Consider the following 25,271-nt stretch of genomic DNA (forward strand, 5'->3'; position numbering starts at 1 on the left):
TTGGCTGCGGGGAGCAGGCGGCTCTGCCGGCAGCGGTTACCCGGGTTTCCGGTGCGCGGCTACCGGGGGCGAAGCCGTGAGGACGTCGGCTGTGGGGTCCGTCCCGTGGCGGCTGGAGGGAGGAGGCGATCAGAGGGCCCGTAGGCCTGAGCGCTTTCGGTCAGTGGGAAGAGTCACGCAGATTCCGCGCGAGGGCTCGGGCCGGAGGGCAGGGCTGAGGCCTCTGCGCGTGCGCGGGTGGCTGAGAGCGGGCGGCTCGCGGGGCGTGGGTGGCTGTGCGCGCGGGGGGTGGGAGGGAGGCCCATGTGGGGCCCGGGAGGCGGGGGAGAGGCCAGGAATCGAGCGTCCCGCCACGTCAGTCACCGGCCGGGAACCTATCCCGCGCTCGGCGGAGCCTGCGGGGCCCGCGTTGTGTCGGGAAGAGGACTCAGGGAGAAGGAGGCCTTTCTTCCCCTGCGCCCGGAGCAGCGCCCCGACCACCTGCCTGTGCACACCAGGCTCCCCTGACCCGCCGGAGACGGAGGGAACCGAGGGTTACCGCCGGGGCAGGCCGGCCAGTTTGTGTTTAGAAGCTTGGTGCATCCGGTATCGGGAATTCCGATCCAGGCTGAGAAGAATTCCGAAGGCTTGGGAAATAGCGAGTGTGCTTGTTTCTATAGGATCGGCTCCTCGCCTCGCACTGCAACCACAATGAAGAACCAAGACAAAAAGAACGGGGCTGCCAAGCAATCAGGCCACACTTCCAACCCAAAAAGCAACCCGGGGCAAGTGGAAGCCGGACCAGCCGGAGCCCAGGGGCTGCCCAGCCGGGCGGCCTCCGCGGCACAAGCCGAAGGTTCCGCCCGCCAGACTCCCGGGAAGACGGAGGGTGTGTGCCAGCCCTGCTTTCCCTGCGGGCCGGGGGAGGAGCTTGCGGTGCGCCAGTCTAGCTTCTGGAGGTAGAGGCCCCTGTGGACCCAGAAAGAAGGAAGTTAGAATGGGCGGGGAAGTGCGGGTCTGGGAGATAGGAGAGCCTTGGGCGCTAAGCACAGGAGCAGAAAGAGCTCTTGGGAGAAGGCTCTGGCGGGATGAAATCCCGAGCAGTCAAACGAGACACCAGCTTGCAAGTCCAGGTTGGAAACGCCTCCTGTGCCAGGGGGTAACTGCTCTTCATAGTGGAGGCACTTCCGGAACTTTTTTACTATCAAGAAATGATGGTCACTAGGAGGAGAAGGGGGTGGATTAGACATTGAGCTCCTGCTACATGCCATCCCTCTGTGCGGAAGGCTTTACCGGATTTCTTTTATACTCAGAAAAGAAATACTCCTCTCATTTTATAGGTAAATAAACTGAGGCTTACAGAAGTTAGGCCACATTTAATCCAAACCAGTAAGTTTGGGCCTGAATAAATCCCAACCAGTGGTATCACCTTCTCATTTCACATTCTGCCCTTCCTCCTCCTGTAGGAGCACAGGCCAAAGGCTCTCGGCCTGGGGCCCTCCGTGATGTCTCAGAGGAGCTGAGCCGCCAGTTGGAAGACATCCTGAGTACATACTGTGTGGACAACAATCAGGGGGGCCCAGGTGAGGATGGTGCCCAGGGTGAGCCTGTGGAACCTGACGATGCAGAGAAGTCCCGGACCTATGCCTCGAGGAATGGGGAGCCTGAGCCAGAGATCCCAGTAGTCAATGGTGAGAAGACCTCTAAGGGGGAGCCAGGCACAGACGAGATCCGGGCAAGTGATGAGATGGGAGACCGAGACCACCGAAGGCCACAAGAGAAGAAGAAAGCCAAGGGTCTGGGTGAGCAGAGGGCAACTACTTGTGAGGCTGGTGAGGGGAGGGTGTTTGGACCTGACCTTCTTTGGGCTAGCCTGCTCTGCTAGGATTCGGAGTAAACCCTGCTTCCCAGTGCAGCGGCCACACCAGCTTAATCACAGCCAGGGCTGTGGGGCCGTAGCATAGAGGTGTGCAGGTTGTTCACTGCACAGGGACTTCTGGCCTTGGGAGCAAGTGAGAAGCGAAATCCAACCTGCTCTCTGAGAAAATGGGGAGCAGGAGACCTGGGGGGACTCCTGTGCCAGTCAGCACCATTTCTCATCTGTGCGACCTTAGGCAAGGCCTTTCCCCTTTTTCGTCCTTAGCTGTCACTTCTCTACAGTAAGAGAAGTGGACTAGACCAGGGTTGAGAACTCAAATAAGCCAAGCTAGCCAAGAAAGTGCCCACTTCATCCAAGGGTTACTGCCACCTGGTCCCAGCAAGTTGATAGCATGTAAAACTACAGGCTAAGTCTAGTTTTCCTTTAAAAAAAAAAAAAAACCCAACCAGAGTTATGTGCAATCTCTAGATTTTTAACAGTTGGCAATTGGTATGCTAGGAGCCAAACAAAACCTATCTGTGGGTTGGGTTTGGCCCGTTGTGCCAGTGATTTGCAGTCTCTCTTGGAGCCTCCCAGGGTTGCCATTGCAGAAGTCTAGTGCTGTGCTATGTACAGTGGCCCTCCAGGGAGACAGAGGGAAGAGTCTGACTCAGGCACAGGCATTGCAGGAAAGTAATTTGGGTGAGGGTGGAAGTAGAGGGCTATTGTGTCTTAAGTTCCCTGTTTGGCTACTTCTGTTGATAAGAGTTTCATAATTCTTGCCCTGACCAGTTTGGCTCAGTGGATAGAGCGTCGGCCTGCAGACTCAAGGGTCCCAGGTTCGATTCCGGTCAAGGACATGTACCTTGGTTGTGGGCACATCCCCTGTGGGGGGAGTGTGCAGGAGGCAGCTGATTGATGTTTCTCTCTCATCGATGTTTCTAACTCTCTACCCCTCTCTCTTCCTTTCTTTAAAAAATCAATAATATATATATATATATATATATATATATATATATATATATATATATATATAAAGACTTTCATAATTCTCAAGGAGACCTGTTCCTTTTTGCATCCTTTCTATTTCAGAGGGGAATTCCTTGCATTGAAACAGTAGTACTGAATTCATAGATCAGATATATATACACACACAAACACATTTTTTTAAAATATATTTTATTGATTTTTTTACAGAGAGGAAGGGAGAGGGATAGTTAGAAACATCGATGAGAGAGAAACATTGATTAGCTGCCTCCTGCACACACCCTACTGGGGATGTGCCCGCAACCAAGGTACATGCCCTTGACCAGAATCGAACCTGGGACCTTTCAGTCCGCAGGCCGATGCTCTATCCACTGAGCAAAACCGGTTAGGGCTTTTTAAAAACATATTTTTATTGATTTCAGAGAGGAAGGGAGAGGGAGAGAGATAGAAATATCAATGATGAGAAAGAATCATTGATTGGCTGCCTCCTGCATGCCCCCCACCGGGAATCAAGCCCGCAACCCAGGCATGTGCCCTTGACTGGAATCGAACCCAGGACTCTTCAGTCCACAGGCCGATGCTCTATCCACTCAGCCAAACCAGCCAGGGCCACACACATATTTAATATCTTTATTGATTTCAGAGAGGAAGGGAGAGGGAGAGAGAGAGAGAAACATCAATGATGTGAGAGAATCATGGATGGGCTGCCTCCTGCATGCCCCCTACTGGGGATCAAGCCCGCAACCGGGTATGTGAATCAAACCGTGACATTCTGGTTCACAGGTTGATGCTCAGCCATGGAGCCATGCTGGCCGGGCAGGAACACCTTTCTTAAACCTGTTGGTAGAGCAGGTAGTTGTTTTTTTCTCCCATTCCTGGTGCTCACCAAGGAGATTCCACAGAGATTCGGTCATTCGTTTTTGTTGTTGTTAATCCTCACCCGAGGATATTTTTCTATTGATATTTAGGGAGAGTAGAAGAGAGGGAAGGACACAGAGAAACATCTATGTGAGAGAAACACATCGATTGGTTGCTTCCTGCACAAGCCCTGACCAGGGCCTGGACCAGGGAGGAGCCTGCAACCCAGGTACATGCCCTTGACTGGAATTGAACCCCAGACCCTTCGATCTGCTGGCCGATGCTCTATCCACTGAGCCAAACCGGTTAGGGCCAGTCATTCATTTAATAAGTATTTGTTGAGCATGTCCTCAGCGAGGGCCACTAGGGACAGCACTGAGCTGCATTGGTAGGCAGAATTGAGTTGGTTGCAGACCTCATGAAGCACACAGAGTAGCAGGAAAGGCAGCCAGTTCAACAAACAGAAATGTAAAGTACGATAGTGGGCCCAGGCCTGGAGGGGACTCCCAGAGAAAGGGGTACATGCCTTTGTTCCCTGTACTTTGCAGGAAAGGAGATCACATTACTGATGCAGACATTGAACACACTGAGTACCCCAGAGGAGAAGCTGGCAGCTCTGTGCAAGAAGTATGCTGAACTGGTCAGTTCTCCCCCTTCTCCTTGCACCCTCTCTGCCTCGGAACATCAGCAGGCCACCCAGTATGGGGTTGAGGGTACAAGGGCAGGTGGGTGGCTTAATTTCTGTTCAACCTCTCTCAGCCTTTTCCGTATCTGACTGGGGGGGGGGGTCTAGTCCCAGCCACCTTTCGGTCTGGCAGTACAGTAAGAAGAGAAATTGTACATCCCAGTGCAACAACATTAATCATTTGATTTTCTCTTAATACCCAGTCTGTAGTCAGATTTCCCCAGTTGTTTAAAAATGTCACTTTGATCAAATCAGGATCCAAAGGAGGTACATTTATTACGTTGTGTTGTTACGACTTTTTCCCTCCTTTACTCCAAAGCAGTTTTCATCGATCTGCCCTGCAGATCAGTTGTCCTGTTCTAGCTTTGTGGTGGCATTTAGCTTGTTCCTTTAGCTCCTTAGTTCCTGTAAATAAAGTGGAATTTTTCTGGGAAAAGAGAGCAAAAGCGATGAGGGCATAAGGAATTTAAGCTGAGTGAGAAAGAGATTATTTAAAGGAAAGTGAAAGAGTGGTTGGTTCAAAGGCTTGAAGGTCAATAGGGTAGTAGACCTGAGACCTCAGATATGGATTGGAGAGGATGAGCTTGGAAGATACGTGGTGGTCCTGGCTTGGGATGAGATCTTGGAGGTGGATGCAGTTCTGAGTGATGACAGAGTTGCCGATTGAAATGTGACTACTCTGAATCTGGATGTGTTGTTAAGTGTAAGACAAAGAGGAGTAGCAGGTGATCTCATCTGAGGGCATGAGTGTCCCCTGAATTGGGGGAATGTAGTGGTCTGAGAACTGGGAGAGAAACTGGGATCTGCTGGCTGTGTGCTTCTGTCCTATCTGAGTGTCCATTTCTGTATCCTTGAGGTATGGGGGCCCTAAGGGTTATTGTGAGGAGCAAATGGAGTGCCCGCACAGTGTCCGGCCTGAGCTGTTATGGCTGGAGTTGGGGGAGAGGGCCCGGGTTAGGTCAGCCCAGGGGACCCTGGATCCCCATGGGAAGAGCCTCCCAGGGTACTTACCTGCCCTCCGGTCCCAGCTGGAGGAACATCGGAACTCCCAGAAGCAGATGAAGCTCCTGCAGAAGAAGCAGAGCCAGCTGGTGCAGGAGAAGGACCACCTGCGCGGTGAGCACAGCAAGGCCATCCTGGCCCGCAGCAAGCTCGAGAGCCTGTGCCGCGAGCTGCAGCGCCACAACCGTTCCCTCAAGGTAGGCTGGCTGGGCCCCCTAAGATGGACAATTGGTTCCCTTAACTTCCACTTATCTTTGGCGGCTTTTCCCTTAAAAACTAGCGCAGGTTTTCAGTACAGAAGTAGATTTCCCCAGTAATGCCCTGATTAGCAAGAACTACTTCTAACCATTTGAAATGTACTTGTAGTAGGGAAGGTAAAGGCTAAGAATCAAAGAACCCAGAGTGCTTGCCTTCAGGAGTTCTCAACTCCATCATAGTCCCCAGGTAAGCTGGGGTCCAGTGCTGACCAGCAGCTCTTGTCCCGGTGTTGGTCAGTCAGGAATGTGGGTCCTTTCTCCTTGTTCTGCCTTTCCTAGGGTGGGGTCACTGGTTAAAGCCTGGTCACTGCTGTGACCTCCAGGTCATACAATTTGGATCAGTAAATATATGGTATTTTGCAACTTGCTTTGCTCGTTTTTAATTTGTCTTTTAAAACATTATAAATTTAATGTGTTTGATGTAAGATGATAAAAGTTAACAAGTCAAAGGTAATAGTCACCCACTGTCCTCAACCCCAGTGGCCAGCAGAAACTGCTGGGAAGTAAACCTACTAATATGTAAGTTTAAGTACAACCTTTTAACTTTCCTATCTACATAGAAAATCTTACATACAGTTTTTTAAGTAAAAATATTATACATGTATTTTTCCATATCCTATTCCATTTTCTCACTTTACACAACGCTTTATCTTTCCTCCCTGTCGTTATACATAGAGCTATCTCATTCTTTTCAGCAATGTCATTATATGGGTATATTGCATTTTATTCCTGTCCTCATTAAGGTATTTTTGGGTAGCTTCCAATTTTTTACTATTATCCTATATAACAAAAGCCTAATATGCAAATTGACTGAACAGCCGAACGCCCAGTTGCTATGATGTGCACTGACCACCAGGGGGCAGATGCTCAATGCAGGAGCTGCCCATAGGCCAGCCACGGAGGGGAGGGGGCTCCCAATCACCCCACCAGTCGCCCTGCAGATCAGCACTGGTCGCCAGCCAGGCCTGGGGACCCTACCCATGCATGAATTTCATGCACCGGTTCTCTAGTATATAGAGTTAGTGAAAATTCTTGTTACATATGTCCCTGTCTAATTACACAGAATTTATCTAAGATAAATCTCAGAAGTGATATGTCCAGATTGCCTTCCCACTAACTGTGTCTGAGTGCCTAATTCTGAACAACTTTGCCAAACCTGGGTATTTCTGAATCATAACTACTTGATGGTATGTGGGGGGTGGCTGTCAAATATGAAAGCACATTAAAACAAGACTATTAAGGCCCAGCCAGGTAGCTCAGTTACTTAGAGCCTGTCCCAATACCTCAGGGTGTGGGTTTGATCTCCGGTCAGGGCACATACAAGACACAACCAATAAATGCATTAAGTAAGTGGAACAACAAATCGATATTTCTCTCCCTTTCCCTCCCACTTCCCTCCCTGTTTCCCTTCCTCTCTCTAAAAATTCACTAAAAAAAAAAAAAGAGAGACTACTTTATAAGTCTGGAAGCATAGGCTTAGGAGATCCAGAGTTCTTTAGAACGGCTCTTAACAAGGATGCCTGCATTTTCTAGGGAGAGGCTCTCTCACTTGTTGCCACCTGAGATACAGAAGGGTCCATTAGGAGCCCCCATTCCTTGACATCTTGGAGCCTGGCTATTCATCAATTTGAGAGCAGGGAGGACTATTGATAGAGCCCATCCCGGGCTAGTTGGGTGGCAGGGGGAGGAGCCTTGCGAGGCTGGCTGGGGAGCAATCGATGATGGAACTGGGTCTGACTTCCCTGCCCAGGAAGAAGGCGTGCAGCGGGCCCGGGAAGAGGAGGAGAAACGCAAGGAGGTGACCTCGCACTTCCAGGTGACGCTGAATGACATTCAGCTACAGATGGAACAGCACAATGAGCGCAATTCCAAGCTGCGCCAGGAGAACATGGAGCTGGCTGAGAGGCTGAAGAAGCTGATTGAGCAGTATGAGCTGCGAGAGGAGGTGAGGTGTTGTGGACAGCACCTTGGCCAGGGAATTGGAGGGTGTGGGTGTGGCAGGCACTGGGACAGCACTTTTCGGGCTTCATTCCATTCTCCTATTCTATTTTTTATTTTTTTAAGAGTTTTCAGTATCCATTGATTGATTGGTTTCAGAAAGGAAGGGAGAGGGAGAGAGGGATAGAAACATCAATGATGAGAGAGAATCATTGATTGGCTGCCTCTTGCACGCGCCCCCAAATCAGACACATTAATATTTACGCAGTTTATGCCCTGACCGGTTTGGCTCAGTGGATAGAGCGTTGGCCTGCGGCCTGAAAGGTCCCAGGTTCGATTCCAGTCAGGGGCATGTATGTACCTTGGTTGCGGGCACATCCCTAGTGGGAGGTGTGCAGGAGGCAGCTGATCAATGTTTCTCTCTCATTGATGTTTCTAACTCTATCTCTTTCCCTTCCTCTCTGTAAAAAATCAATAAAATATATTTTTCAAAAATAAAATATTTACGCAGTTTAACTTGTGAGTATCCTCACCTACATTATAATTAGCCATACAAAGGTACAGGTCATGTTTGTCTGCCAACTTCTGACAATGTCAGTTTTCAGAATTTTTTAGAATTTGAAATCCCAGGGGAGGAGCTAGACCTAGGGTCAGTGATCTACTCTAAAGGCTACGTCCTCTGATTCCTTGCTGCTCTTCTGCCCCAGTCACCAGAGTCCCTCTCTTGGGGTCTTCACATGCTTGGCTTTTCTGGGCCTCTGTTTCTTTGTGAAAAGAGAGACTGCCAGCTACCTTACAGTCCCAGACCAGACCCCTTCCTAGGCCCTGGAGGTGTGGTGATAGGTGATAGGTGGGACAGTCCAGTGTGGCAATCATTGTATGCAGGGCCTGGAGGGGCCTCCTCTGGGAACAAGGCTGCTTGTGATGCATGTGGTTTGAGAGGAGTTGGTTTGGTTCCTGTCCTACAGAACTGAAAGACATGGAGGCTTACTGAGCCACCAGAGTGAGGCACCTACTTCAAAACCTGAGGACTTCCCCCTCCTGCACCCCACCCCCCACCTGTTTCCCACCAAGGCAAAATAGATTTGGTACTACCTGCAGAGGTAGAGCTGTGGGCCCCAGGCCCTATGCTCCTCATTTACACCCCACCCCCAGTCAGAATCAGGCACTGCCATCCTGCCCCCTCTGAGCCTCTGCACTTCAGATCACAGGAGACTGAAATTCATGTCCCAAACTGGACACATCCCCAAGCCACCTTCCCTTCCTCATTCAAAAAACACAATTCCCCTACATCCCTTTTTTTTTTTTTTTGTAGCACTTGAGTTCATCACCTTCTCTCACCCGTCCCGGTTCCCAGGGCTCCTCCTGTAGTTAGGACAGCTATTTCTTGCAATATCAAATCTTCACCTATAGATTGAGCAGAGCTCTGCCAATAGAGCTAAGCTGTTGTGTTGGCAGAGGTGTCATTTTTGCCCTTTCTTCCCCCTTACAAGGGAGTCAGGCTATAAAAGTGAGGGTTGTGAGCCCCATGGATTGGTCTCTCTTGGGGCTGGAGATTTGAGTATTTATTGACTTCCTGGAAGCTGATTTCATCCATAGCCCCTATGCTCACCCAGGACTGACTCAGTGGGAGAGAAATAAGGTGAGGTTGGACAGTAGGCTTTCCAGGGACGTGGGGCCCATGTCCTATGGTACACATGGGAGTCCAGCATATCAGATTGAGATGGGAGGCTGGGCAGGGAGCCCTGGAGTCTGTAGCCATTAGGCCGGCCTCTCTGAGAAAGGGAAAGGCAGGTCCTAACAGGTGGACCCCTCCCACCATGCTTTCCTGCAGCATATCGACAAAGTCTTCAAACACAAGGACCTGCAGCAGCAGCTGGTGGACGCCAAGCTCCAGCAGGCCCAGGAGATGCTGAAGGAGGCAGAGGAGAGGCACCAGCGGGAGAAGGATTTTGTGAGGCTCAGGCTCTGGGGTTGGGGGGTCTTGGAAGAGGAGGGTTGGGTTCTGGCTTAGCTCATAGTCACGTTTGTGTGGGAAACGTTGGTGCTGGCCAGAGCAGGACACTTCAGTGGGTTTTGGTGTGTTTGGCAAAAAACACACAGAGCCCCTTGGGGCTTCTAACGAGGTCTTATGTCCTATCTTGGAAATAGCTCCTCAAAGAGGCAGTGGAGTCCCAGAGGATGTGTGAGCTGATGAAGCAGCAGGAGACCCACCTGAAGCAGCAGGTGAGACTGTGTGTATCTTGACCCTGTGCCTTCAAGGTCTCCTCATTGGGACCCGTCCTGGGGGCAGGGCAATGGGACCCTCATTCTAGGACTACCTTGACTGCTATATGACCTTGCTGAGTCTGTTCTCTCTGGACCCGCCCAGCACCTGTGTGGTGGTGACCAGGTGGCTAGGTGAGCTTGAAGGACTTCATTCCTAGTTGGAAGTTGTGCTGCTTTTGAGGGGTTGGGGACAGATGGTTGGTTTTAATTCTATAAATTATATGTAATTCTGGAAGAAACATTTGAAGACAAACATAAAAAAACACACACACACACAAAAAAAAAAACATGTCACCCCAAATCCTACTTTCTAGGCTTACATGAAGAAAAATGGGATCTCGGAATTGTTGGGTCAGAGGGCCAAGCATGGGTCTGAGTGTATGGACCAGAAGTGCCCTCTAGGGAAGTTCGGTCTTAACTGTGGGCTTCTTTCTCGCCCAGCTTGCCCTATACACGGAGAAGTTCGAGGAGTTCCAGAACACTCTTTCCAAAAGCAGTGAGGTGTTCACCACATTCAAACAGGAGATGGAAAAGGTAACACTGGCCCAGGCTGGGTATGGCTGCAGGGGCACAAGCTGCTTCATTCAGAATGTGGTGCCTCACTGAGAGCTGTTTACAGTAACAGTGTGATTGAGACCAAGGGAGGGACTGTAAGAAGGAATCACACCCTTTCCTCCCTCACCTTCCGGGTTGTCCTGGAGAAGGGACTGCCTTGCCGTTTCCTGTTATTGGCAGTGGGCATTTAACTTGAGAGGTCCTAAGGTGGCACCGGAAGCACTGGCTGTGTCCTGTACTGCCTTGCCTGCTGCCATGGGACTGTTGCCCCACCTTGGGGACACAGATGCAAACAGCTTGTGCCCTGACCATTTCCTCTGCCTGTCACATAACCCAGATGACTAAGAAGATCAAGAAGCTGGAGAAAGAAACCACCATGTACCGGTCCCGGTGGGAAAGCAGCAACAAGGCCCTGCTGGAGATGGCTGAAGAGGTGGGCTGAGTGCACTCTGCAGCCAGGGCTGGGGTGTGCAGTTACTGAGTACCAGGCCGTTTTCTGTAGTTCTAGCAGTGAGTGATGCAGCTGGCATGAGGTGGAGCTGGGCACGTCTGTCCAAGTCCAAGGCACTGCCAGCTCTCCCCAGGGGAGGTGGTGAACCCAGTCATAGGCCTGCAGTGGAAGCAAAGGGAATAAATGGAAGAAAAGAATAAGGAACAAGAAAAACAAATGGTGCCAATGATGTGTGTAGTTTGTATGTGGAGTGGCCCCGATCATTTGATTTTGTGACTTGAGATGTAGGAGAGGAAAGTAACTTTATGCTAGAGTAGCTACTGCAGCCAGACCTGCTGAATGTCTGTGCTGTGCCAGTTCATTGAACCTTCCCTTGAGATCTGTGAGGTTGATGTTAGTAGACGAGTTTAACAGATCAGGAGATCGGCTACAAAACCAAGTACTTTGCCAAGGTCTTCTGGTAGATATATGGAGAAATACATGGTCTCTAAGCCATGCCCCTCCCCTACACCACATTGCCCTCAACTGACAGCCAGGCCTTGGCATAAACCAGGGCTGTTCACATGAAAGGGGCCAGCTTTGGACTCCAGTCTGCTCCCAGCGTTGTTAAAGTGTGAATGTTTTCTACCAAGTGGCAGTGGCAGGTGGAGGATCGATGGCATGACACTGAAAAGCCCCCTTTCTCTCCCTAGAAAACCCTCCGGGACAAAGAGCTTGAGGGCCTGCAGGTGAAAATCCAGCGGCTGGAGAAGCTGTGCCGGGCGCTGCAGACAGAGCGCAACGATCTGAACAAGAGGGTACAGGACCTGAGTGCTGGTGGCCAGAGCCCCCTCACTGACAGCGGCCCTGAGCAAAGGCCAGAGGCTGCCACTGCCTCCAAAGAGCAGGGTGGCGAGGGGTCCGGGGTCCAAGCACCTAGCTCTACAGGAGCCACAGAAGCTCCCTGCTGCCCCGGAGCACCAAGCACAGAAGCGTCAGGCCAAACAGGGTCCCAGGAGCCCACCTCCACCACCGCCTAGGGAGCCTGGCACTAGGGGCATGCTGGGAAGGGAGCAAGCAGCCCAGCCAGGCCTGGCTCATGCAAGGCTCCCACTGCTAAGTAGTCCAGTGCTGAGGCCCAGGGTGCTCTGACCTGGCTGGCATATGACACTGCAGTTTGAATTTCATGGGTCAGCTTCACGTACATATGACATGTGCAAGGCCTCATACATTTATTTCTCTAAGTGTAAAATAGGCTTGCACTGGATGCAGAGCGGGTGTGTACAGATGAAGGCAGTGGCTCTTCTGTGAGCTGAAGAGTCGAAGCGGAGTCGTCATCTGTAGCCTCCTTCAGTGACCTGGCAGGACAGTGACTTGAACATTTCTCTGCCTGACATGAGGCTTAGACCCCTCCCCTCCCTGCCCTTCAGGGATCATGACAAGTGACACACCCAGGCCTGACTGCGTTTCTCTTGTTGGCAGGGCTTTGGCAGCTCTGGCTCTCCTAGCTCCTCTGGACGCTTCTTTGCTTTTCTTAACCAGGAAAGGGGTCCCCAGACAGAGCCTTGGCAGGGCACTCAGAGCTGGTGATCAAACCACTTTCCTGCCTCAGACAAGGAACCTGAAGAATGTTCTGTGTAGGATGATGTGCTGGTAGGGAGCCCTTTCGGCACTGCTTCCCCTGCCCTGCGGTAGTGCCAGGACCAGGCCAGTGATGCTTCTCAGTAGCCTTATCATTCACAGGTGCCTCTCTAGCCTGCACAAATGATTGATGGGATCACCCAAAGGATTCTTTCGGAAGGTTTTTTTTGTTTTTGTTGCACGTGACAGTGTTTGTATGGAGGGTCTTCTGAGGAGGGAGGAGGAATACTCCAGAGGTGGTGCCTGGGTTCCTGGCTTCCAGTGCCTCACCCCCCTCTCCACCCCACCCAGCACTTCTGTCATGTGGTGCTTAGGTTCCTGTTTGATGAGATCAGATTGTGGGAGAAAGGAAAGGAGTTTGAATCCTATGGGTTTCAATCCTGGAAGGCCACCACCAATGCCATCACCACTGCCTCCATGTAGCAGTCGCTAGGCCCCAGGAGCAGCTGTTCCCGGTGGCTTTATGGGTCTGTTTCTGCTTCCTGCCCCCATCCCCACTGTGCAGTCCTTGAGATTTGCTCTGGTTCCATTGTCCAAGGAGTAAGAGCTGAGTGTCCTCGATATCCTACTTCTTCCTGTGTGGGGGCCCCAGCTCTTGTCTGGCAATTGATGGATAAGAATGAGAATTGACTAACCCCCAGAAATCCACAAAGTGGCTGCAGATACTCCCATAATCCCCTCCCCTTACATGTTCCTCTATAAAGTTCCGCTGGTTGCCAACTTGCCTAAGGTATTAGGCCACCGTAATACAGAGCAATTTTCTGGAACAACAGATGAGCCTTGGATCAGGAAGCAGAGCTCTGCTGGGCTTGGGGACTGTCCCCTCTCCAGCGGGGCCTGGGCTTCTGTAGCTGAGGGAGCCACGGACCAAGGTGGGTGAAATGGCTGAGCTGATGCTGTATTTTCTTAAAGCTAATTCATTATCATATAGGTTCTTTCATCTTGCACAACTAGCCCATGCTTTCAGCCCTTAAATCCCTCTTATAAAATAGGTTCATGAAGAGTATTAAGTACTCCTTGTTCTGGCTTTGACCAGAGATGGCAAGTGAAAGGTACACCATTCCTCTGCTCCATAGTAGGTACCACTAGTCTCTGTTCAGAGTTTTTCCTGCTCATTCTTGGTATTTCATTTCTTGAAGTTCCCTCAGCAGCCAGTGCTGAGACCTGTTTGCCATCCCTGGCTGAGATATTGCTCTCCTGTGGAGAAGTGTCTTCCCCTCTGAAATGGGTGTGTCTAGATTGGTCCCTGAACATGCCTCTTCCTGTTCCAGTAAGGCTCCCTCACTCATGCCGGGTTGAGGTACTCAAAAACTGCCCCATACAGGGTTTGCTGGGCTGTGGAAGCATTGGGAGGGGGCAGAAGCTTTTGCCCACCTCTTTAAAGATCAGGTAGACCTGCAATAGCCCACATGATTGCCTGCCTCACTTCACCTACCTCTTAAGGCCCATGGGGTTAGCGGGGAGGGAGCCCAGTGTGATGGGGTGGGAACTCAGCACAACAGCTCTCTGAAACCAAGTGGAGCTACAGGGAGCAAGGTGGCCTCAGCTGGGCTTCCGGGTCAGAAATAATAGGCCCTGGGCAGGGTGGAACCGTTGCTCTCAGCTCTGGGCATCCTGGCCAGGCTGTAGGTAGGGATCCCATTCCTCTAACTCCATTGACCAAATCGTAATCACTACAGCTGTTCTGCTTGCTCCGCTTTCCAAAGTCAGCCCAGGTACCTGGGTGCTGCCAGCCAGGAGCCTGGGCCAGATGCAGGGGATGTGGCCTCTCTGAAGGCCAGTGCCTTCCTCTCTAGGGCAGGTCCCATGCACATGACCTCAGTTCTAGGACCAAGAGCTGTGTTGGTTTCTTGGACTGCTAGCTTTTCCTCCAGGGGACCACAGCAGGCGAGGCTCACAGCCCAGAGCCCTTGGCTCTGCTGACAGTAGTTGTGTTCAGACCTTGTCCAGCTGAGAGCGTCATGTACACCAGATTCTAAGAGGTGTCAACAGCACTTTCTTGTTTGTTTTCCATGAGGTTTTTGGACCATGGGCTGAGCTCAGGCACTTTTTTCTGTAAGAGAATGTTATGTCTGTAAAGATGGTTATTTTCCCTCCTCTACCCCAACTGTGGTTGCCCTGGTGTCTAGGGGAGGGCCAAGGCCTGCTGAGCTGATTCTCCAGCTGCCCCAGCCCTCCCACCTTGCACAGCACAGAAGGTCACCCCAGGGACAGCCAGGTACCCACCTCCTGGGGGAGGGGTGCTGCCGTCTGTCTCTAACTGCTTCCCTTATGGCCCACCTTGGCCTCCCAGATTTGTTTGAAGCTGTGCTGACAGGTTTTTTTTGTTGGTTTTTTTTTGTCTCATTTTGGTATTCACAACAGCCAGGGACTTGATTTTGATGTATTTTAAACCCTATTAAATAAAGAGTCTGTTGCCTTATTGCTTCTGTCCTGACCTTTGTGGTCATTCAGACTTGTGAATCCATCCAGCCATCAGTGATTTGTCTGGATCTTCTGCCAAGTCTGGCTGTGCCCTGACACCCTGCATCTTCCAGAGTGCCCTCCCTCCCTTCCAGCTCAGGATACAGACTCACTGGAGCTGCCCAAGTGGAGCCCTTGGCAAAGCTGACATGATACACATATGTGTGGGAGCACCGGAAATGATTCTCACAAAGTCAAAAATTGGCCCTACCCTCGGAGGGCTCACAGGCTGGTGAGGGGAAAAGGGATGTTCGGATGTGGAAGGGGTGGTTGTCCTATGGGACCAAAGAGGAAGAAGGCCCTGTCCCCTTCAGCAAGAGAATAGGGGTGGATACCTGGAAGGGCCTATGGCCCAAGGAGCAGGTAGAAGTTCGATAACCATTTAGTACAGAGGTAGGGAACCTTTTTTTGCTAAGGGTCATTTGCATATTTATATCATTTGCTTAATATAATTCACTTAATATACATTTGTGTTGCTATGACAAAAGCTCTTAGATTTGTTGAATTTTGAGTTCTGCCTATGATTGCCTTGGCAGGACCATGCCAACTTATTTCATGGGCCTTATACAGCCTGCAGGCCGGACGTTCCCCACCCCTTGTTTAGTAACAGTGGTTCAATGCAGGTGCCCTGGAAGGGGTGGAAGAGATGATGCAGGGGCCAAATAAGTCACCAAGAGCCGGTGTGCCAGATTTGGGCTATATCCAGGGAGACCCACTGAAGGTCTTCAGGGAGGGCCCATAGGAATGCAAAATCAAGGGCAACAGAAAGCTAGGCACATGGTGAGGTCCAGATTAGACAAGTGGCATCACTACTATCTGGGCTGTCTGCCATGGGCAACATCTCTTGGCACCAGCCCACCAGGGACCTCCAGGTCCCTTTCCTTTGATTTTGTGTGTTCTTTGACCACAGTCTGCATATAGTTCTTAAGAATGAACTGGTTTCAGCCTGACTGGGTGGCTCCATTGGTTGCAGCATCATCCCCCTGCACCAAAGATTGTGGGTTCAGTCCCTGGTCGGGGTCAGGGTGCATACAGGAGACAACTGATTAATGTTTCCCTTTTTTCTCTCAGTAAAAATCCTCCGGTGAGATTTAAAAAAAAAAAAAAAAAAAAAAAAAAAAAAAAAAAAGAATGAACTGGTTTCTTATACACTCCTGCTCACCCACCCCAAGCTCCTATATGGGACACATGCTGGATGTCTCACCCAGCACCTGTTCTCTCTGGGGCCTGGGCTGTTCATCACAAAGGACCATATATGAATGGCCAACCAATGACAGAAACCAAGTGCCCTTCCCTCCACGTCTCCACAAGTAGATGTGTCCACCCTGTGTAACAGTCCCCACAGAGCCCCTGCCCCTTCCAGTCAGGGTTCTAATGGGTTGATATTTTTCTGTGCTGGCCACGTTGGTTCCAAAGATCCTTTGGAGGGGGTCAGGGGAGACCGCCTCAACTGGGAGCTCTGAGCAAAGCAGCTCTAAGTATTACCACCCTAGAGGTGCTCCCGGGCCCTCTGCCACTTTCCCACAGGAGCCTGGTGCCACTCCTGCAGTTCTATAAGGGAGGAGGGGGCCTTCCAGCTGTCCTGTCTGCCTGTGCAGGCCCGTCTCAGATCCCTGCTTATCGAACAAGTCCTGACCTACTAGTAATGTCTTCCCTTCAGGAGCAGTCTGGGCATTGAAAGCACCTGGCAAAGAGCCTTGCTGGGGAGCCTGCTGAAACAGCGCCTCGTCCCTCCCTAACTCAGCCGGAGGCCAGGCCCAGGGACGCTGCCCCGGCCCCTCGGGAGAGGACGGTGGGTGGGAGCAGTTGTGTGCACTGCCCAGGGCAGCTATTTGAGCCTGTAGGGCAGCCTGTCTCCTGTTGCATCAGATGCTTCTCTGAGGACCTGAGCTGGGAGCCTCTGCCAGGTCTTTAAATAGCTGCCCCACTGATCTCCTGGGGCAGCAGGGGGTGGGGAAGTGTGTCAGCCTCCAGGCCTGCAGTCAAACGCCAGGTTTCCATTCACCGATGCCCAGCTCCCAGGTCTCCTGGGCCTGGGGGTGGGCCTGTCCTGTCACTTCATCAGTGACTGAGTACAGCCCCCAGCGCTGTACCAGCGAGCAGTGTCTGGTGTTGTGGGAGGAGTGCCACTGCCCTCAAAAGACTATTGTTGACTGTTGGTAAAAGGAGACGATGACGGGATCTTCCGCCAGGGCTGTGATGAGGGTTAAATGACCATAAAGTGCTTAAAGGGGTCCTGGACTCACTTGATGGATCATGTCTTCTCCCAGTTTCTTCCTGTTGCTGCTGCCCTGGTGCTTCGTCCATGCTTTTATATATGTCCATTCACATTCCCTCTCTTCCCTCTGCATTCTTCTTCCTGACAAAGCCACCACCATTTTGTGAGACTATAGTTTCTCTCCAAAACAGATGGGAAAGTGAAAGGATTTTTAGATTGCCATCACACAACATCGTAGCCACCTTGTTCAGGTGAGGAGGTAAAGTCTTGAGAGGAACAGCATAATAAATGTGGAGACTCTCTCCCATCTTACCCCACCACCAGCGATAAAGGTCACTTTCTCTTTAAATGCAAATTACCTCCTGCCGGCTCCGCTTCCACCCCTCCAGTTCCCTGTTCCCGGTAGGAGAGTGCTGAGGGCGGAGGAACACACACGGAAGCATCACTCCAGACCCCAAACCTCCAGGTCTGTTGCCCCTGGGAGTGGGGTGGGGCAGAATGACACTCCCTTTGAGATCCTGGCTCCTGAGCTGAGCGATCCACTTGGCACAGGTTTTGGGGGTTGAGTGGGAAACAGATCCCAGGCTGTGCCCAGCGGTTCCTGGGGAGCAGAGGCGCCCACTCCAATTCTTCTATCAAGTCCCTAATTGGGTCAAGCTGCCGCAGGTCTCCCCTCTGCCACACCCCCTAATGCCAACCAGCCATATGCCGATTTAAATGCCCCCCGCACCACCACCATCCCAGAGTGCAGATCAGGCTTGGTGGTGGCAGCCTGGAAGGAGCAGCTCGGGGAAAACCCCCAGAAAGGGCCCCCAGACCTCCCGGGGAGGACCTCAACAGACCTGGGCTTGCGGGCGGAGCTGGCCCGGAGGCCCAGCAGCCAGCCACAGGCCAGCCATTGTTGGGGCCAAGGCAGCCAGCTGCTGCCCACCACCCACCCCAGCGAAGCCAAGCAGGGACTTTCTGAGTGGGGAGGGTGAAGCAGCTGGAAGCATGTCCCAGGGAACTTCTGAGAGTTGCCTGGTGTTTGAGTTTGGGAGTAGATGGAGGAGGGGGTGCAAGCATCTAAATGGGGGAAAACCCCACAGAGCCCTGCCCTGCAGGCCACCGTTTCTCCCGCTGATATCCATCCTCTGGTGGTTAGTGTGTGGCACACCCACACCTGGGTCACCTCCCATGCAGATGCTCCCAGCTTCTGCCTAAGCAGTTGACATACAGAACATGGCCTGGCTAAGACACCCCTAATCCTTTGGAGCTCCTGCCAGCTCACCTCCGCTGCCTCTCCCTCCCTCCACATTTCCTCTGCCAGCTCCCCGCCCTCAGCTACGGGGCAGGGAACTCCAGCAGCCTCTGGAGAATCCTACCTGATGCAGCCCTTTCAGGCAGGGCTGGAGGACAGGTGGGCACCTGAGTGGGCTCAGAAGGTCCTTCAAATACAGACCCATGACCCCAACAGTAGGCGCTGGCATTGGGCCCAGCCCATACTGGACAGATGAGGGGACGGATGTGAAGGGATGGTTGGAAAGCCCCAGGGCCTTCCTTTGCAGCTCTCGGGACTTGGCAGGTGAAGGGATGACTTTGCTTCTCAGATTTCAGTGGGTCTGCCTCCCACCCAGGGCCTGAGGCCCAGCCAGCATCAATGGAGGACAAGAAGAAGAAAAGGAGTCCCAAACCCTGCCTGGCCCAGCCGGCTGCAGCCCCAGGAACACTCCGCAGGGTCCCTGTGCCCACCAGCCACAGTGGCTCCTTGGCCCTGGGCCTCCCTCATCTGCCGTCCCCCAAACAGAGGGCCAAGTTCAAGAGGTGGGTACAGAAGGAAAGGGCAAGAAGGGAGGGAGCCTAACTCTAAGCTGAGCACTATGGTCAGGAAGGTAAAGGGGCCTTAGCCTTTAGGTACTGAGCAATAATTGATGCTTTCCCTGGGGTTGCCCCTGAGAACCCAGTGCTCAGGCCCAGCGTCAATCCTCAAGTGTGTGGGGGAGAGGCTGGGTGGGTCACACAGTGTGATGACTGAATCCCTCAGAGCAGGGAGTGAGCAGCACTGCCTGCCAGGAAGTGAGAGTCAAGGCTGGGGGGACACTGGACAGGGAGAATGTTCTAAGGGGCTTGCTTGGCATAAGAAAGAAGAAAAATACTGCCTGGAAAGTTCCAGGAACCACAGGTGGTTTGGTGGCCCTGGAGTGTCATAGGTAGGAAATGGTGAGGAGCTACTCAGGTATACAATTAGAATTATTGGCCCAATTTTTAAATTAAATTTATTGGGGTGGCATTGTTTAATAAGATCATATAGGTTTCAAGTGTACATTTCTCTGATACATGATCTGTATATTGCATTGTGTGCCCACCACCCAGTCATATCACCTGCCGACACCATATATTTGGCTTCTTTCCCCTTTACTAACCCATCCTTCCCTCTGTAACCACCATACTGTTGTGTGTGTCTGTGAGTTTCGGTCTTATATCCCACATATGAGTGAAATCATATGGTAAGCTTTCTCTGATTGACTTGTTTCACATAGCATAACATTCTCAAGGACCATCCAGGGCTTAATATTTTTTAATGATTGGGAATCTGCATCCTACCCTATAATGTGTCCCTGTGTGTTCTTTCTGCAACTGCTATGTTTCCCTATGGCTTTGACATCCCCTGCCTTAGGGGCATGTTTAGGGACAGCCACAGTGGGTATAGCTGAAGCTCTGGACTGGGGAAGGAATAAGAAGAAATGCAGTTGGAGAATGGGATTGCAGATGGGGACCAGGCTGAGAAGGTCGTTAGGTGTCATTCTAAGGGCAATGGAAAATTCAAAAGTTTTTAAAGGCCCTGGCCGGGTAGTTCAGTTGGTTAGAGCATCTTCCTGATACACCAAGGTTGCAGTTCGATCCTGGTCAGGGGACATACAAGAATCAACCAATGAATGCATAAATAAGTAGAACAACAGAATCAATGTGTTTCTCTCTCTCTCTCTCTCAAAATCAATCATAGTTTTTAAATAGAAGAGTGTCAGAAAGATATTATGGGGAGAGGTAAGACAGCTCTCATGGCAATAAGGGAGTAACTGTCCCCAAATTCACTGAGAACCAGTGAGGACAAGTGATTCACTCAGGGTCACAGGAGGAATGAGTGGGGGCTCAGACAGGAACCCAGGAGCCTCCTTCCAGGCATGGCTCTGACTTTATCATTGTTAGAAAAAAAAAAACAACTTATTTTGACTTCTTACCCTCATCCCTCCTCACCCTTCCTTCCTATTATCAGTCCTGGTACCCAGCGCAGGGCCAGAAGAACAAACATCCATTTATGTTGATGAGTGGATAGGAAGATGAATTAGTGTACAGATAGATGGCACAAAAGACCTGGGGGTGCCTGGCTGCCTCTGCCCTGTGACCTTGGTCATGTCCACTCCACCCAGGGTAGGCAAGGAGAAATGCCGCCCGGTGCTGGCCGGAGGTGGGGTTGGCTCTGCAGGCACCCCCCTGCAGCACTCGTTCCTGACTGAGGTGACCGATGTTTATGAGATGGAGGGAGGACTGTTGAACCTGCTCAATGATTTCCACTCAGGCCGGCTACAGGCCTTCGGTGAGTCCTGGGAGTTGGTTTAGAGGGTATCTGTGTGTGGGGTGTGCGTGTGTGTGTGTGTGTGTGTGTGTGTGTGTGTGTGTGAGGGGGTGGGGGGCACGGCTAGAGGGCCTGGTCTCTGGTGAGTGGCTGGGGCCAAGGTCCCAAAGTTGCTCCCAGGGCTCAGACAGGTGCTGTCCAGGGAAGGAATGCTCCTTCGAGCAGTTGGAGCACGTGCGGGAGATGCAGGAGAAGCTGGCCCGGCTGCACTTCAGCCTGGACGTGTGTGGGGAGGAGGAGGAAGAGGAGGAAGAAGAGGACGGGGTCACTGAGGGGCTGCCTGAAGAGCAGAAGAAGACCACGGCTGACCGCAACCTGGACCAGCTGCTTAGCAATGTGGGTCAGGGCTGGGTGCTTTGATTCCTGGGGGCATAAGGGAGTGGGGGAGGTACTGCTCTTAAGGCCATTATTGACCCTTGGGTGAAAAGCTGGGGGTGCATAAAGCTAAGAGCTCTGAGTCTCTCAAGCCCACAAGAAAATGGCACTCAGAACATCTGGGGTTTGGCCTGGTGCCTCTTCTGACAGGAATGTCTCTTTCTCTCCACAGCTGGAAGATCTTAGTAATTCCATGTATCCTTTCCCGGACCTGTGTATGTGTATGGGCCTCCCAGAGATGGTATCACTTTCCTCTTCCCTCACACCCTCCAGGAGTGTTTACTATAACATCATCGCCACACTCTGATGTCCTACTAAGTCAGAGTTAGCCACAGACTGCCCCCACCCGGGAAAAGGAGTGCAGGAAGAATTTCCCAAATATTAGGAAAAAGTGGTTGCAGGGAGTATGTTTTACCTACTTACCCAAAATCTTTGCAAGCACTTTGGCTGACACCAATCCATGGCAAAGCTTGTCTAATGTCTTCCTAATCTTTCAGCACGCAATTATTTTCAGTGATTTAGATGATCTCCCTACCTAGTCCTGGTCAGAAATAGTGCGGATGCAGACACCTGTAGGATCTACTAGATCAAAAGAGAATGGGCTAAGCCACCTAGCAAGAAGGGCCGATGAAGACTGCAACCTCAGCCCTGGCTGGTCTGGCTCAGTGGATAAAGCTAAGGCCTGTGGACTGAAGGGTCCCAGGTTTGATTCTGGTCAGGGGCACATGCCCAGGTTGCAGGCTCTATCCCCAGTGGGGGCCATACAGGAGGGATGGACCAATGATTCCCATCATTGATGTTTCTATCTCTCTCTCCCTCTCCTTTCCTCTCTGAAATGAATAAAAATATATTTTTTAAAAAAGACTGCAACCTCAGACCACCCCAGAGTCCCTTGCACAGCCCCTTTCGCAGTTGGAGAGCCAGCCTGTGCAGGATGGAAAGATGGGGCTGGAAAGACCGGGTCTGCAGTGTCCAATCCTTGACTGACACAGACAGAAGCTGCACCTGGCCGAGAATGCGGAGCCTGAGGAGCAGGCAGCGGTGTAGGTGTCGGACCGACGCCCGGACTGCCCCCGCTCATTCCCTTCAAACTGTGACTTTTTACAGACTCGACTGCGTATTCTGTGGCCCCCCAGGTGCTATGGGGAGGGGGGATTACATGGAATTAAACCAGAATGAACGAACGCGGCTCCGTGTCCTCCCTCTCTCATCGCGTCTTTCTCGGGTGGAGGCCCCGGCCGGGCAGATACATCCCCGCGCAACCCACTTCCGGTTCGGCAGGTCCGGCTCCTGGAGGCCGGAATCCCAGTGCGGCCCCGGCGGGCGCGGAGGCTCGGACTCATCCCGCCCAGGCCGGAGGGGAGGTTGTCCTGGAGACGGCGGGGCGGGCCTGGCTCGCCAGCCCTGGGCGCCGACTAGTGACGCACGAGGCAGGCGCCGGCAGCCGCGCGGGCAGTTGGCACCCAGATGGAGTGGGAGCAGTTGGTTCGGAAGGTGGTGGTGCTGCAGGTACCGGGCGGTCGGGTGCACATGATGACCCCCATGGACCTCGGAGATACCGCCCTGAGGAAGGCTGGGACCCAGGGGCCCCCACGCGCTCCCAGCACACGCTCTTGGGGGACCATGGAAACGGGGATCCAGCCCGGAGCCCCAGCGCACAGCGTCACCTCTCCTTTGCCCGTGGCCACGGGGTGACCTCCCCAGGAGAATCCCAGAGGATGCCTCCACCTTAGCAGTGATGAGGCTTTCTTTCCCCACCAGGCCTGCGTCCGGGGTTTCCTGGTCCGACGCCAGTTCCAGAGTCTCCGAGCAGAGTATGAGGCTATTGTACGAGAGATCGAGGGTGATCTGGGCACCCTGCAGTGGACTGAAGGCTGGATTCCCAGGCCCCAGTTCCTCCCACAGGTAGTGCACACCCCAGAAGGAGAAGGGACCTGGGCAGGGGATTCAAAGGAATGGTAGACTCCACCCTTCCTGCTGACAAGCTTTTCTCAATGGAGAAGGCAGCAGCAGGCTTGCTTCCCCACACCCCAATCCTGAATCTCCCCCCACTTGTAAGCCGAACGGCACCCAGATACTTAGAGGTTTAGCCCTGGGGCACTCATACCTCTCCGATTTCTCAGAAGGCAAGATCCCATCGGAACTGGAAAGCTGGAGAGAGGGTACCACAGTCAGAGCAGGAACTATGGAGTTGCTTCCCATGTAAGGAGCCCGAGAAAGAGATGCTGCTGAAGAAGTCGGGAGAGAGCTCAGCAAACTCAGAAAGTCTTCACCGCAGAGATGACAGCTCCTGGCTTCAGGATCAGCAAAGTAGGAAAACCAGGAAACCCAGCCAAGAGGAGACTGAAGCTATGCCAAGGATGGAGAACCCAGGTACCTCTCTGCCTAGATCAGGGCAAGCCCCTGACCCTCTATGGGCCTCGACTTTCCCACCTAAAAAGTGAAAGGCTTTTTTTAAACTATATTTTGTATTGATTTCAGAGAGGAAGGGAGAGGGAGAGAGAGATAGGAACATCAATGATGAGAGAGAATCACTGATTGGCTGCCTCCTGCACGCCCCCACTGGGGACTGAGTCCACAACCCAGGCATGTGCCCTTGACCGGAATCGAACCCAGAACCCTTCAGTCTGCAGGCCGATACTCTAACCACTGAGCCAAACCGGCTAGGGCGTGAAAGGCTTTTTCTAGATAAGTTGCACCCCATCTCCTTCCTCTCGCCTAGTTGAGGGCAACTCGTGGGTGGGCAGGAGGAGGGTGCTAGGGTCTAATGCTAGGTCACTGCCCAGGATTTACACCTTAGGCTTTCTCCCATTCCTCCCTCCTTCAAGAAGCTGCAGGTCCAGGACTGCCCCACAGTCCAACAGAGCTCCAGGAGCTCCAGTACCAGCACAGCCACTTGGCCATGGAGCTGCTGTGGATACAGCAGGCCATCAATAGCCGTAAGGAGGTAGGCACTAACTTGGAACCCTTTGTGACATGTAGAAACAAGGGTGGCAGTGAGGGAAAGGCCTCCTGCCATGCCCTTGCAGGCCTGTCTGGTACAGTGTTTGTTCTCTTCCCAACAGTACCTAGTTCTCAAACAAACACTGGGATCCCCAGAGGCAAGGTTAGACCACGGGGGACAGACCTGTGAAAGAGCTGGGTCACAACCAGGCCCCCCACTGGAAGACCAGTACTACAGAGACAGGACAACTGGAGAGCAAGACCATGCAGATGACTCTTGCTGGAGGCTCAGATCACAACCTCACAAATCCCCAGAAAGACTGGCCACTACAGATGCAATCACTACTGGGGCCAAGTACAGGGACCCAAACCGCAGGAGGGCTGGACCACAGCTACCCACACCATCAGATAAGCAGGCCACAGAGAACAGGCTCACCAAAGAGCCACATCCTGGGGAACAGACCTTTGGAGGGACCTGCCTACAGCTGACAGAACCGGAGGACCAGACACCCACAGGCCTCAAACCTAAGGGCCCCTGTTCTGGAAAGGCCAGAACACAGCTGCCCAGACTCCGTGTGGACCCAAATATTGAAGATAAGTCTCCTAGAAGGTCAGACCACAAAGAGCCTAATTGCCAAAGAGCTAGGCCACGAGAGCTGGGCCTCTCAGAGGACCGTGTCATCTGGGGTGGGACTCTGGCAGAACATGGTACCCTGGATCTCTGGAAGACCAAACCGCCCAGGCCCAGACCCCCAGTAATAAAAGCTCCAGAGGTAGAGCTTCCAATGAGCCTAGCCCTGAAGGATGGAAAAGCCAGAGGAATGGACCGGGGAGATGAAGGCCACTTGAGAAACTGTCTTCTACAGGGTAGATAGCATAGGAGGGAACCACTGGAGGGACAGGCTGTGGGAAACAGGACCAGCAGGCTAGACGCTGGGGGAGCCAGGGCTGATATGAAAGGGCAAGGAGACAGGTCCCTGGGACCAGTTCTACCTCCTGCCCCTGGCTCTTGGTGGCCAGTGGGGCCAAGAGAAGCTGGAGCAAAGAGTTGGCACCAGTACAGGGAGAGGAGGGAGAAGGACACCCTTTCATCCTTTATCTGGGCTCAATCCAAATTTCAGGACAGGGGAGTTACCTGGGTAAGTAAAAGGGGAGACCTGATGGAAAATAAAGGTTTTCCTTGGATTCTGAGCCTCATTGC

At 52.3% G+C, this 25,271-nt stretch overlaps 3 protein-coding genes across 4 annotated transcripts; all 3 read left to right on the forward strand.

Annotated features, from left to right (window-relative positions):
- On the forward strand, positions 1 to 14,881 carry TXLNA (taxilin alpha). The gene is made up of 11 exons (XM_036351821.1): positions 1 to 159; positions 660 to 868; positions 1,446 to 1,781; positions 4,231 to 4,322; positions 5,396 to 5,566; positions 7,377 to 7,571; positions 9,399 to 9,518; positions 9,716 to 9,790; positions 10,274 to 10,366; positions 10,725 to 10,820; positions 11,531 to 14,881. The coding sequence occupies exons 2-11, from the start codon at positions 691 to 693 to the stop codon at positions 11,855 to 11,857; spliced, it is 1,683 nt and encodes a 560-aa protein (XP_036207714.1). The 5' UTR covers positions 1 to 159; positions 660 to 690; the 3' UTR covers positions 11,858 to 14,881.
- Positions 14,882 to 17,491: 2,610 nt separating this feature from the next.
- Positions 17,492 to 22,309, forward strand: CCDC28B (coiled-coil domain containing 28B). Its single transcript, XM_036351826.1, has 6 exons — positions 17,492 to 17,605; positions 18,729 to 18,942; positions 20,547 to 20,713; positions 20,895 to 21,088; positions 21,300 to 21,322; positions 22,120 to 22,309. Exons 2-6 carry the CDS (start codon positions 18,779 to 18,781, stop codon positions 22,172 to 22,174), a joined length of 603 nt encoding a protein of 200 aa, XP_036207719.1. The 5' UTR covers positions 17,492 to 17,605; positions 18,729 to 18,778; the 3' UTR covers positions 22,175 to 22,309.
- Positions 22,310 to 22,551: 242 nt separating this feature from the next.
- IQCC (IQ motif containing C) lies at positions 22,552 to 25,255 on the forward strand. 2 transcript variants are annotated; one of them, XM_036351823.1, is made up of 5 exons: positions 22,552 to 22,636; positions 22,889 to 23,032; positions 23,251 to 23,500; positions 23,956 to 24,074; positions 24,193 to 25,255. In XM_036351823.1, exons 1-5 carry the CDS (start codon positions 22,595 to 22,597, stop codon positions 24,943 to 24,945), a joined length of 1,308 nt encoding a protein of 435 aa, XP_036207716.1. In that variant the 5' UTR covers positions 22,552 to 22,594; the 3' UTR covers positions 24,946 to 25,255. The 2 variants fall into 2 exon arrangements, with proteins under 2 accessions (XP_036207716.1, XP_036207717.1); XM_036351824.1 differs by lacking the exon at positions 22,889 to 23,032 and having other exon boundaries at positions 22,563 to 22,636.
- Positions 25,256 to 25,271: the final 16 nt, after the last annotated feature.

This window comes from Myotis myotis, unplaced genomic scaffold (assembly GCF_014108235.1).
Source record: "Myotis myotis isolate mMyoMyo1 unplaced genomic scaffold, mMyoMyo1.p scaffold_m19_p_2, whole genome shotgun sequence".
Classification (NCBI taxonomy): Eukaryota; Metazoa; Chordata; class Mammalia; order Chiroptera; family Vespertilionidae; genus Myotis; species Myotis myotis.

Bases quoted from the DNA above. Each gene is read 5' to 3' on its own strand.
- TXLNA (XM_036351821.1), top strand. From the start codon at position 691: ATGAAGAACCAAGACAAAAAGAACGGGGCTGCCAAGCAATCAGGCCAC. The intron at 869-1,445 runs GTGTGTGCCAGC...CTCCTCCTGTAG, and splicing joins GACTCCCGGGAAGACGGAGG to GAGCACAGGCCAAAGGCTCT. The intron at 9,791-10,273 runs GTGAGACTGTGT...TTTCTCGCCCAG, and splicing joins AGACCCACCTGAAGCAGCAG to CTTGCCCTATACACGGAGAA.
- CCDC28B (XM_036351826.1), top strand. From the start codon at position 18,779: ATGGAGGACAAGAAGAAGAAAAGGAGTCCCAAACCCTGCCTGGCCCAG. The intron at 20,714-20,894 runs GTGAGTCCTGGG...GGTGCTGTCCAG, and splicing joins AGGCCGGCTACAGGCCTTCG to GGAAGGAATGCTCCTTCGAG. The intron at 21,323-22,119 runs GTATCCTTTCCC...TGACTGACACAG, and splicing joins GAAGATCTTAGTAATTCCAT to ACAGAAGCTGCACCTGGCCG.
- IQCC (XM_036351823.1), top strand. From the start codon at position 22,595: ATGGAGTGGGAGCAGTTGGTTCGGAAGGTGGTGGTGCTGCAG. The intron at 22,637-22,888 runs GTACCGGGCGGT...TTTCCCCACCAG, and splicing joins GGAAGGTGGTGGTGCTGCAG to GCCTGCGTCCGGGGTTTCCT. The intron at 23,033-23,250 runs GTAGTGCACACC...CCGATTTCTCAG, and splicing joins GGCCCCAGTTCCTCCCACAG to AAGGCAAGATCCCATCGGAA.